The sequence below is a fragment of the Oryctolagus cuniculus genome, chromosome 10 (genome assembly GCF_964237555.1).
Source record: "Oryctolagus cuniculus chromosome 10, mOryCun1.1, whole genome shotgun sequence".
Classification (NCBI taxonomy): Eukaryota; Metazoa; Chordata; class Mammalia; order Lagomorpha; family Leporidae; genus Oryctolagus; species Oryctolagus cuniculus.
The window spans coordinates 19,258,584-19,271,441 of NC_091441.1; the positions used below are offsets into that span (position 1 = coordinate 19,258,584).

General features: G+C 49.7%; 1 protein-coding gene across 1 annotated transcript; it reads right to left on the minus strand.

Annotated features, from left to right (window-relative positions):
• Positions 1 to 364: 364 nt before the first annotated feature.
• Positions 365 to 11,352, minus strand: GRP (gastrin releasing peptide). Its single transcript, XM_008261475.4, has 3 exons — positions 10,848 to 11,352; positions 5,922 to 6,168; positions 365 to 708 (listed from the first exon to the last, which is right to left on the minus strand). The coding sequence occupies exons 1-3, from the start codon at positions 10,984 to 10,986 to the stop codon at positions 702 to 704; spliced, it is 393 nt and encodes a 130-aa protein (XP_008259697.4). The 5' UTR covers positions 10,987 to 11,352; the 3' UTR covers positions 365 to 701.
• Positions 11,353 to 12,858: the final 1,506 nt, after the last annotated feature.

The window sequence follows — 12,858 nt, forward strand, 5'->3', positions numbered from 1 at the left end:
GGCACCCCAGAGTCTCCAGCCTGCAGAGAACCTGCCGTGGGATGGCTCAGCTACTGTAGGCAGGTGAGCCGATTCCTCTAATGAATGCTCCTCCACAGGTCAGGATACACACCCTTTCAGTCCTGTCTCTCCGTAGAACCCCGACTAACATGCTGTCCAGCAGTAGACTGAGTGTCTATGAGCTCCTACCAGTAGCCTCTAGAAAAGATATAAATCACTCTAAGGGATCACGAAGGGGCCTTCAGAGCTAAAAACTCAGCCTGTCTTAGCGAGCAGGCGAACACATCGCCAAGACGCTTGCTAATCTCTGCCACGCTATCCTCTCACTTGGGACTGAAATAAGAGAACAATCCACCCTTTGGACAACGTGTTGAAGCTTTTATTGTGAACAGGAGCAGACCAGGGCCTTGAATCGAATCCACAAACAGCTTAGATGTAAAAAGCATTCATTGGAAGACTCTTTCTGGACAATCGTTCACGGCAAACAAGCTCAAACCGGATGATGCTGCTGGAAAATCATGAATGTGGTCGAGGTTGAAAGACACAAGAACAGGTAAGTGTTTTGCACAAAGGAGATCTCGTGGGTGGTCCCGTGGCACTGATGCTTGCAGACCGCAGTGTCTGAAGGGTTTGGTTTTGCTCCTTTGAAAGAGGCTGCCATTGTCCATTCGGCCGGGGGCTCCTTCCTTCCCAGGGAGATCCTACCAGCTTGAAAAGACACGAGAAAGAGTTAAGCAAATGTTCTTGGTGATGCTGCAGTCCAGTACTTGAAGTAGATCCGTTCCTAACTGGAAGCACCACTTGGGAGCTTGTTAGGCAGATGCTTGGGTCAACCCCATACCTGCTGAGTGGGACACCAGGGGGTGGAGTCCAGCAGTGTTTTACAAGCCTCCAGGTGGTTCTGCACACTTAGTGTTGGACTGAAAACCATGGCTGTTCTCCAAAAGCAAACCTAACCCCCTCTTTTCTTTTTAGAGTTACTGCATTGGTGGGGGAGGGTCTCTGTGGCATCAGATTAATATGCACCCTGATATGATTACTCGGGTACGTTGGAGCCAGTGCTGGAAATGAAACGTACGATCCCTGGGAACTTATTTGTAGAGTAACAGGCAAGTCAGGGGATGCCGGGAGTGTGGAATTGCAATTCTCACTCTGCTTTCTTTGGCAACGTCTGGTTACACAACTGCGGGCTGGTTCATGAATCCCACAATGACACATCCAAAACCTATGACCGTGAATGGTGGTAGTACGGGCGACTTGGGAAGAGGATCTGGGCTCCTGCCAGGTCTAAATTTATTGTGGTTTATTTGTTGTGGCTTCTGCTCCAATGAACTAAGACCGAAAAGGAATGAGTAGTTGTTATTTAAAAATGCTTCTTGGTTCCCATCTAGCAACGTTTGCCTGCAGAGGGCAGAAAGCACTTTTCACCCAGACCAGAGCTTTATTCCTCTTCCCCGACTCTCAGCTCAGATTCGCCACGGTCCAGAGCAGTCATTTGTTTCTAATAACAGAGCTCCTGCTATCCGCAGCTGGGTGATAACCTGCTCTCAGCGCCACTGTTTCGACCAGGTGCTAATGAGCCCAGGGCCTGGGGGTTCGATTCCCACACATGCCAATTAGCTTTGCTTTCCTCCCAGAGCTAGGGGCCCCCACCAGCCTGAAGACACCGCTGTGCACCGTGCTGTATGTCACGGGTCTTAAAAAAGGCCGGCAGTGAAGGGGGTGAGGGGGAGAGAATCCAGAGACGTTGTCCCAGCGGCTCAGAATACTAATCATGGGAGCTTTGGCTCAGGGGGATGGAAGTGAGGCCGCCAGGAAGGAGAGTCACAGACCGAGGCATGCCAGGGCCCTGGAGGCAGACGGGTCCGTGGGAGGGGGAGAGGAGCTATTCCAAGATAGACACCGGCAGAAACTGCCGTCATCATCATCGACATCGGCATTACGAACTCCATGCTGCTTTCCCTATGTTTGGAGCTCCCTTTGGAGCATTTCAAATATTAAGAAACGAAGCCTTTCTGTTCTCTGCACGGATTTGATGGGACAGCGAGAGCATTGCTTTGAAAGGCAGGACAAGACTTACGCATCTACTTCCTGTCCACAGCCACCTCTGTGCCCCCATCTCCACTGCCTCTCTTCATGTGCATTCAATGAAAGGAAAAACCCAACACTGCAACCGACAGTGCGTGGGACCCATGTCCCTAAGGGGCCCCAGAGGCCAGCGGATACGCCACTGAAACTCAGAGTGACCCACAGCCTTGTCCAGGACCGTGGGCTAGGCACAGCCCTTTATTACAGAAATCAGGGAGCCGTAGGTCTACTCATTTCAGGATAGTATTGAAAACTTGGTGGGAAGGGCATAGAAAAAAAAGACTAAGGGTCCCCTTGAAAAGCACTGACCGTCCTTGCTAATGAAGTCCAGGAGCCTAGAGGCAGTGCGCACTTAGACGAATCTCTCTGAATTAAATAAGTGTCTTTGTCATCCAAACATGCTCAGAGTTCTTAACGATAGCTCCGGGAGAGCTGGCAACAGGACTTGATGTTTCATTATGAAAATGGGAGCAGAGAGCATATGGGCATAGTTTTTAATTTGAAGAAAAGTCTTGCAGCCTCTGAGAATGCCTGCTGCTAATTCTGGGGCTGCTTGGCTGAATTATTGAGCTTCTCCCCAACACTGGGAGATAGATGGCTTTCTAACAGAATTATTCTCTCGGCACTCCGTCTTTTTGAATGATGTCAGTTTTCAGAAGGGCACACTTGGAGGTGGAATTTCCAAGCCAGGAGGCGTGATGGGCTGTTTTGGTGTCTGCAAAGACTGAATAAACTGTTGCATTTGTTTTTCCCATCATTGGGAGCTACATCCAAGAGAAGAGTACCAAGCTGCAGATAGCTCATTATTTTAACTCGAGGTGAAATGAAAACGATGAGCTTTCTAAACTTGTCCGAAGAAAGACAATGCACAGGAAGGGTAGAAAAGCAAGGCCTGGTTATGGGAAGATGGCCTGACTCTGCCCACTTTGCGTTCAGTGCTGTCTTTAGTCAGTCGCTCTCTGTAGCTGCCCACTCAATCCATCCCATAATGCTGCCACTCTGAGGCCTTTCTGGAGCTATTATCCTTTTGCAGCTCCTGTTGGGGCTTACAGAATATGCTTCTCAATAGGGTAGGAAATTTTTGATCCTTGAGTAAGGAATTGAATGTTTCAAAAAACCCAAGGCCAGTACTGTGGTACAGCAGGTTAAGCCACTGCCTGTGAGGCTGGCATCCCATACGGGCACTGGTTCGAGTCCCTGCTGCTCCACTTCCCATCTAGCTCTCTGCTAGTGCACCTGGCAAAGCAGCAGAAGATAGCTCAAGTGCTTGGGCCTCTGTACCCACATGGGAGACCTAGAGGAAGCTCCTGGCTCCTGGCTTCAGATCAGCACAGCTCCAGCCATTGCAGCCAATTTAGGGAGTGAACCAGCGGATGGAAGATCTCTTTCTCTGTCTTTCTCCCTCTCTCTCTCTCTGTAACTCTGCCTTTCAAATAAAACAAATCCTTGAAAAATTTGCAACCATGTGCAGAAGAGTATGCCACTCACACTGGACATTGCTGTTTGGCTCAAAGATGAGCAGGACAGAGCGATACCGTTGGATGTGTTGGAAGGGGTACTTTGTGAATAAGCTATGCAGGGGAATCCTTTTCAACATTTGTCACAATTATTTTCAAGGGCTGAGTGGGGACGATCTTTGTTACTCTTCAACAAATGCAAGGGGTACTTGACCAAGAAAAGGCACGCCCAGCAGGGGCTAAGAAGTCCAACACAAGCTCGAAGAACCCACCCTCCCCTGCAGAGTGTCCCTGAAGTCCAGCTGATCATGAAACACCTATAACTCAGGTGTGGGCCAGAGAATCACTTGGCAACTTGGACAAAGTTAGTATTTATTTCTGAATTGGTTGAATTAACCTGGATTTTTTTTTTTCTGAATAAAAGCTACTGAAGACTTATCTCCGATGCCGAGTGTAACACATGAGCTTTTAGTTTGCTTTAGCATAGAAAATCCCTCAGCAGACAAAAGGGCACTGAAACATGAAAGCTCCCTAGGAAAGCAGTGTGATCTGTAGTGGAAACCAGGAGGAAGAGGACCTGCTGTGGCATCCTGCCGCTTTCCTGGTTAGGGTGGGGGTGGGGGGGCATTCCCTGGAAGACGTCCTCCGCGTGGCACTGACGGTGGGAGGCAGCCTGAGTATCTCGGTTTCTCTTCTCTGACATGCAGAGAGTAATAGAATCCTCCTCCCGTGGTTGCTGTGAGCAAACACTGAGAGATGGACATAAACTGCTTGGCCGAGATCAGGGAGGGTTGTAAACACTCAATGAAACTGGCATCATTATTATGGCCATTTGTAATTATGATTGACTTTTATTATGCACATCACGGAAACTTCTTACAAGCTAGTGAGCATCACACCATTCCCACTTGCCTTGCTTTCTTCCTATAGATTTGGTTCTCTGCTTTATCCTGTTGACTCTCTCTGTATGCAAACACTGCCAATCTGATGAGGTTATTTTCCCCTACCCTCTGTAAAAATCATACCTAGGATAAGTCACTTGACCTCAGAGAGATTCACCAAGATTTGAAGTACTAACACGAAGCCTGAACAATGTAGTCTTTTTTATTTATTTTTTTTTTTTTGACAGGCAGAGTGGACAGTGAGAGAGAGAGACAGAGAGAAAGGTCTTCCTTTGCCGTTGGATCACCCTCCAATGGCCACCGCAGCCCGTGCACCACACTGATCCGAAGGCAGGAGCCAGGTGCTTTTCCTGGTCTCCCATGGGGTGCAGGGCCCAAGCACTTGGGCCGTCCTCCACTGCACTCCTGGGCCACAGCAGAGAGCTGGCCTGGAAGAGGGGCAACCGGGACAGAATCCGGTGCCCCGACCAGGACTAGAACCCGGGGTGCTGGTGCCGCAAGACAGAGGATTAGCCTATTGAGCCACAGCGCCAGCCACAAAGTAGTCTTAAAACAAATATGGAGAAGCACGATTTTGCATATTAGGTGGCAAACAAGAATGCTTCCTTCCCAAAATACCTATGAATATGCTCTTCCTTCCACTACTGTTCATTAAAAAATAGATGTATCTGTAGACCCATAGGGATTTACTCAAATACGATACTGTCTTGTTGTCTTGTTATTACAAAATTCTGCTAAGAATTGGCAGTTTGAAACATTTCCTCCAACACACAATTGCAAATAAACACAATTCCTAATAAAACTCCTAAACTGGAGTTGGTACCGAAAACCCTCTTGAGGTGTTCAGAGAAAAAGTAGTCTGTCAGGTCAAAAAGAAATGATAGCATAGAAATTGTGTATTAATTTGCTTAACATGTGTTGGTGTTGGTCTATGTAGTGGCTATGAAGGCTTACATCATGCTATGGTTTGAATAGGACATGGCTCTTGATATCACACAGATACTTAGTCCCCCAAGTCATAAGTGGGTGAAAACTGAATCCAACCATGGTATTTAGGAGGAGGGCCTCATGACAGGGCCTTAGGTCATTAGAAGGCATTAGAAGGTATGTCCTTGGAAGGTAGCTCTCACGAGAGAGCTGGTTGTAAAAGCTGAGTTGTGCCTATGCCCCCACCCCAGCCCACTTCCTGGTTTCCTGTGATCTTCCCTCTGCACATCCTCCCCGGTTGCCAACCTCCACCCTCACCGCATGGTCAAACCAATGGGACCTACCAGATCTTGGACTGTGAACCTCCAAAACCATAAGCCAAAATCAACCTTTTCTCTGCATTGATATCTCTCAGATATCGTGGCGTTGTCATGAAAACCTGACTCATGTACATCAAAAGCAATTTTATTCTTTCCTAAGTAAACATCCCCTCCTTCCAGCTCTCCCCAGATTCCTCCACCCTACCTCTGGAGGACGTTTGTTTTACCTTTCTTGGCGTTTTGAGCCAATGTCTCGAAAGTTGCTGCTGTCCTCTGAATCCCAGGTAGGCTGGAGGTTGCCCAGGAGCTCGAGTCGATGTGGCTGCTGGTTCCTATTCCCCTTTCCTTCCATGAGGCCCAGCAAACTCCTGGCAGCTTCTTCCCACCGAATGTACTCCCGCAGCTGCTGCTTCAGGCTGTCCCTTTCAGACGCATAGGGTGACTCTCCTGTGCTCTTCTTCCCCATCAAGTGCCCTGGAAAACCAAAACCAAATCAGGACGCCAAAAATCAAACCAAGGGGAGTGAATGCATGAGAAATTAAAAGGATACCGATTCCATTTCTGCTGCTCCCTACTAAAAACTACAAAATTAGCAGCATTTGTTTATTAGAGGCTACTTCATAAATGATAGATCCTGCCCCCTTCAAAACAGGCCATTCAAGGTCCCTGGACTTGGTTCCAGCACCTCCACTACCTAGCTAGTTGACCTGTGCTAAGTCACTGAGTGTCCACAGTCTTCCATTTCCTCCATTATAAAATGAACACGGGACACTAGATGTTGCACTAAGGCAACTTCCAAATCTAAAATTCGATCATCAAGTCTGGGTACCACCTTCTATTCCCAACTGAAAGATGGAGTTTAAGCATCTTCCTCAGCCAGTTCTGAATTGCTGCTGAATATAAAAGTCTTGGTGCTCCTCTTTGTATGTTTTTTTTTTAAGTTCTTATATGTAATACAAATGTACCAAAGGAATTTCTCATCTAAACTCTTTCAGAACTCTAGCTGAGATTGAAACTAGAAAACTTCACCTCGAAATTATGGTTTATTGAGTGTAATGAAAAACAGGTTGAAAACAACTTCTAATACCTCCCAGTCACATAGAGGTAGAATTTTCTCTTCAATGTCTGATGTGTTTGTGGCTCCAAGAATGTGACCTGCTGTCTAAATAAATAAAAGGTATTGTTAAGGAGGCCAGACCACTAAAAACTTGGAAATTTATGTGTGCGAATGAAGGTTACAGAAGGTCAGCAGTGGGTGTAGAATTCAAGACCTGCATTCCTAACATTTATGCTGTTTTATTTACTTTCTTTGGTTGGTTTTACCCAATCTCTCTGTCATTGAGTTTTGTAAAACCATGGGATTTCTTATATCCCTAAAACTATGGTGCTTTTTAAAGAAAATGGGTTTTGTAGCTCAAATGTTGATTTGTCATTGGAAGTATTTAAGGCAACCCTCATGTGAATAATATTGGGAAGATCCACAGTGACTTAAAGTGAAAGAGCAGCTGTATTCACCAACAGAGAAATGATCCTTGTAGCTTCATTGCCTTCATGTGAATTGCAGTTGGGAGTTTACAGAATGTTTACTTGTGGATTATTCCATTTCACCCACACTATTGTAGACTTGGTGAAGATGAGACTTGCCAGGAGTCACACAGATGCAAGCAAAGGTTCTAGAATGAAAATCAGCTCACAATGCAGACTCTATCATTACTGGTTTTTGAAGTGTTTTTAAAACTCCTAAGGATGTAAGGTAGCTAAAAATCACTCTGGGGTCTAGAAATGAGGGTAAGGGCCACAAATGGCTTTCTATTGTTGTAAAAAGGAGTAGGGGTCGCATATCAGTGCCTCATGACTCATTATGTGACTCAGAAATATTAATTCTCTGAGAACTAGGGAGCCTGAAAGTGAGCTTTTACTGCATTGCATTGTGAGTACTTGTCAAATCACTTGTGACATGACACTTAACTTCCTATTGAGGATGGTGTCCCAAGTGATGGATTAGAATCCTGGATGATGGGCTGTTATCTGATAGGTCAACCTGGTGCCCGGATATCCATTAAATAAACTTGCATTCATCCACAACGGTGATTATGTTGCACTGCTTCCTGGGAAGTACTCATGCATTCAGCTTTATTTCTATGGGGAAATTGAATCATGATTGGAAGGCAGAATTGGGACTCTGATGCTCGCAGGTACAACCTCAGTTCCTCTAGCCTGCCCTAATTGCCTGTCATCTCGTTAGGATGCCTAGAAATGAGACAGGAGTTATTGGCCATGAAGCAGAGGGGTGGCGGAGATAATCTACAAACACCAACTTCATCTTGATCATACCTGAATGATTTCATGGCGTTTTCTGAAATGGGAGAATAAAATCTCCATTCTGTGATTGATTTCCCATTAATCTTTATGACAATTTCAGTGCTTGTGTGGTGGGTGTGTGGTTCAACCCCTTTACCCCCAACCCTAGGTCCACAAACTGGTGTTAAGAAAGCACAGATTCCCTGGGTCCTGATTCACTTTTGAGCTGGCTACTGTCAACCAAATCATTGTCTCCATGGCAGCATAGATGATCTGCCCACTCCCACCTCTTTTCTCATCATCATTTATCACATGTCCGTATCATAATAATGGAGATCTCGCCATAGACAAAAGGCTCTTGAAAAACTAAAACCTTTCTCGGAGAAAATAAATCTTTTGTCCTTTTTAACCATTTAAAGATACCCAAAGGGCAAGCTTGAAACAGATAAAAAAAATTTTGGAGTCAAAACTTGACAATTGCTCTAACTTAGGAAAATAAGCATTAAGGCAGGGATGAAAGTGCGAGGTACTTCTAAGAGCTAGCTTTTCTGGAGCCGCGCATTGTATTTCACAGTTCTGAACTGCACGGCCATGTCAGCTGCACACTGACATTGGCAAACTCAACCTTCTGGGACAAGCCATGTGTTAAATCAGAGCCACAGGTAGCAGCGTTTCATGGGAGTACAGAGCCTCGTCCCCGGCGTTGGTGCTGACATATTTTCATCACATGGACAAAACATTTCCATGCACATCAGGCCCCACGAGACTGGAAGTGTTCAAGCTGCTAACTTGTTTCCCTTGGTGCACCTGGAAGTGTTCAAGCTGCGAACTTGTTTCCCTTGCTGCACCAAGCTTCTCTGAGCTGGAAGAAGCAATTCCCTTAACAAGCCTGCAAATGTATGCTGACAGCTTCCTTGTGGACAGCAAAATGTAGCTTTAGTTTTATGTAATTAAAACGAAACTGCATGCCTTTGGTGATTGGCGGGGATAGGCATTTTCTGGGGGTAATTGAAAGCCAAATTTAAAATCTAAGCACATCAGTCATCCTTGTTGGTGCTCGCATTCTGTCCGTGGGCACGTCTCGCCTACTCGAGGCAAACTTTTTCTCATTCATAATATTTTAGGCTGAAATGTGGTTTTCTACTTCACCCCCCCCCCTCCTTGTCCTCAACTCTTGCATAGGGAGGAAAAAGGAAAAGCCCATTTGAGAATAAAGCAGCAAATGGTATTTGGGGGTGGCACTGGGCAATAAACTTTGGAGTTAGGAGTTCCCAGGTGCCACTATGACAGGTGAATAAATGACAGACGTCCTACAAAGCTGGGGACAGACGTGCAGTAGAATCAGCGGGAATTAGGGCAAACAAACCCTGTTGGCCTCCTGTCCCTCTGCAAGGATTACCTAATAATAAGCCTTTTTAATACAAAAATGTGGATTTGAAAAAAAAAAAAGGTTGGAAATCTGGGTTTTCATTGTTCCTGTCCAGTCTGCCTGGTGGCTGGGCCAGACAATGGCCACCTAATGGGCTCAGGTCTTTGGAAGAAGTTTGAATTCAAGGTTCCCACCTGAAATGTGAAGGTTTCTCAGCTTCACCCATGCCAACCTCTTCCCCCTCCAACACACACACACCAGAATCCTGGGTTCCTCCCATTGCCAGAGATCACAAATCGCCTCACGCCTGAACTTGCGTGGGATTTCTCCGCAGCAACCCAGAGCTCTCCACTTGTCTGACAAAAGCACACACAACACAGAGGAGCTGAGGCTGGGGCAGTTCCATGCTCACCCCTTCCCCAGAATCCCTCCTCTTCGCACTGAGAATCCGTGGATCGGTTGATGGGACCCTCTCCTAAACAGATGACGAGGAAATAGCCACACACGCCCCTGGCGTCTCTTTTGGGGTCTCCCAGCTGCCCAGGAGATGTCGGGGCTGTCAGAGTTGGCTCTGCGCCTGGAGGGGAGGGGGTTTTTGAGGAAGTTGCAGGCTTTTTGCCTTTGCGAGATTAAGAGTGCCTGGTGAAGCCGAGAACACCCGGGTGCTGCAGGGTGCGTGCGCGCTCGGCAGACCCCTCTGGGATTGCCGCGGTCAGCACCAGGGAACCCCCAAGCTCAGGCCCAGAGAGCAGGACTTGTTGGCAGAGCAAATGGGGAAGGAGCTGAGGGAGAAGGCGAAGTCGTGGAGAGACCGAGGAAGAGCGAGAGGCGCAGAGATGCGGGCTGGGCTGGGCGAGCAGGCGCGCTTCCGAAGCCCCAAGCCTGCCGGCTGCAGAGGGCGAACGAGGCAAAAGGGCAGGGCACGGAAATCACTGCGAAGGGGAGAGAAGGGCTGGGGACACTCGAACAGCCCCAGACAGCAGCACTGCTCCCGGGACACAGGGGAACCTCGAGGCGCGAGCGAGACGCCTGAGGTCCCCACACCTGTGGCTTTGCCAGGCGCAGCCCGAATTCCAGCCCACACCAGGACTGAACCAGGGCTCCAAGATGCGCTCTGGGGACCCTGCTCCCCAAAGTGGTTCAGAGCGAGAACCACGCCAGACGGGGTTGTGACTAGGAAGAGAAAAGCGGGTGTTAGGTGGTGCGGCAGGGGTCGGGGTATCAGGAAAGCTGCCCGCTGGCTCAGGCACCCAGGGGAAGAGAGCGGGAAAGGATGGCGCGGGCAGCCTGCGGCTGGTGAGGGACTCACGGGCATCCCGCCAAGGGAAAGGCTCGGGGCCGACCCAGCCTCCAAAGCCGCCCACCACCACCACCACCACCACCACCACGGGGGACACGGTGCGAGATAGACCACAGGTCCCCCGACTAGCTGCTCCCTCCGAGGAGGACCAGGGCGCACAGTTCCCGCGGCCAGGACACTCACCCACTGCCCAGTGGTTGCCACGCGGGTACATCTTGGCCAACAAGGTGCCTCCGCCCGCTGACACCGGGGCCGCTGGCCCCCGGGGCGCCTGGCACAGCACCAGCGCCAGGAGGACTAGCGGGAGCTCTCGGCTGCGCATTGTCCCGGCGGGAAGCCTTGCAGCTCTGGGCACTGCTGGGCGCTGCGCTGCGCTCTCCGGCGGAGCAGGGACAGGAGGGGCCGGACCCGGGAGGAGCTCCCAGCCACTGGCGCTACTGCTGCAGCCTCCACCAGGACCCCGACTTTATAGGCGAGCCCCCAGCACAGGGATGGGGGGCGGGGGAGGGCTCTTCTAGCGCGGACAAGAGAGCTCTGACGTCTTCCTATAGCCAGCCCGCGTGCGGGGACGCCGGCCCAGAATATCACCGATCTCCCCTCCGAGTGATGCCAAGGCTGAGAGCCCACTGTCCCTCCCGTAGCCCCATCCTCCTCCTCACATCAGGTTCCTTCTTGCCATCTTCGACGCCTTCGCTGCTGCACGATCCTGTGAGCGCTTTCCTCCCAGCTTGCACCGGCCCCCACCCGCCATCGCTGCCTTCGGATTCTCTAAGGGGGAGCAACCATCCCGCCACCTGATCTCAGAGGGTGCAGGGGGCTGAGCACCAAGGAAGCTTTGGGGCGTGGCTGGAGGGGTTTACAATCATGATTGCAGGAGACACCTGCCTCTCTAGGCCCCTCCCCTCTATGTCCCAGGCAGGAGACCCCTGGCTCCCCTTCCATACACCCCCCCACACACACACTCCACCCCCACCAGCAGTGCCCTCGGCTCATCCTGGTTTTCCCAGGCCCACTGGTTTGGCCAGAGCAAGAGCTCAGAGCAGACACGCTCTGTAAAGAGCTAACAATAGTTCACCATGTGCCCGGCCCTGTTAGCAAGCGCAGTGTTTCCTTATAATAGCGGCACGGGAAGGGCTGCTCCCAAGCCGGCTCCCCCAGGCTGCCTCAGCCCCGGAGCTCCAGCTGTCCCTCAGCTGCGGCGGGCACACCTCTCCAGCTTGCTCAGCTTGCGTGTGAGCCTGCTGTCCTCAACACTGCAGAACGGCCACCGGCCCAGTCCCCGAGGTCCCAAATGCCATGGATACGGAGGGGCTGGGCACCCAGCAAAGCAACAGTAATAGATGCGGGTGGGATGCTGTTGCCCACGTTTCGGCTGCCAGAGCTGGCTCTGTGGTGGTGTTTGGAGTAGGTGAGATCTATGCCTCCCCTGCGGGGCCTTGGTGCTCCCTGCAAATCCAGTGATACCCGTGCAGTAGAAAACGTGGGCTTGGCCTGAGGATCTATTTTTTATCTTATTTATTTGAGAGGTAGAGCTACATACAGAGAGAGGGAGAGTCAGAGAGAGAGGTCTTCATCCACTGGTTCACTCCCTAAATGGCTGCACTGGCTGGAGCTGGGCTGATCCGAAGCCAGGAGACTCTTCCGGGTCTCTGACATGGGTGCAGGGGCCCAAGGACTTAGTCCATCTTTCACTGCTTTCCCAGGCCACAGCAGGGAGCTGGAAAGGAATAGGAGCAGCCGGGACATGAACTGGCTGCCCTATGGGATGCAGGCGCAACAGGCAGAGGCTTAGCCCACTACACAACAACGCTGGCCCCTGAGTGTCTATTGATTGATTATATTTATACCTAGGTAATTACACATGTTCATGACTGCATATTCTTGTACCTGAAGAATATTTCCACATGTACCTGGCTTCAAGAAAAAATACGCTGATCTGAAGATCATTATTAGTAGCCAAGGAAATAATCTAAGTCAAAACCCAAAGGAAAAAAGTGTGCAACTGAGCCTACTCCATCCCCCCTGGGCTCTTGGCCTCTGCAATGGATGCCCTGTAAGCAGGTGTCTGGCAGGTAGCATGCCCCTCCCACTCGGTGAGCTTGCTGGGACACAAAGACTCGGTCTTGTTCCATGGGCTGCCTGCAGAGTGCATAATAGCAATGTTGCATCAGCATATGATGAATGTACAACTGAC

Excerpts from the sequence above, each read along its gene's own strand:
- GRP (XM_008261475.4), bottom strand. The coding sequence starts at position 10,986 with ATGCGCAGCCGAGAGCTCCCGCTAGTCCTCCTGGCGCTGGTGCTGTGC. Across the intron at positions 6,169-10,847 it reads TGGCAACCACTGGGCAGTGG|GGCACTTGATGGGGAAGAAG; the intron begins GTGAGTGTCCTG and ends TTGGTTTTCCAG.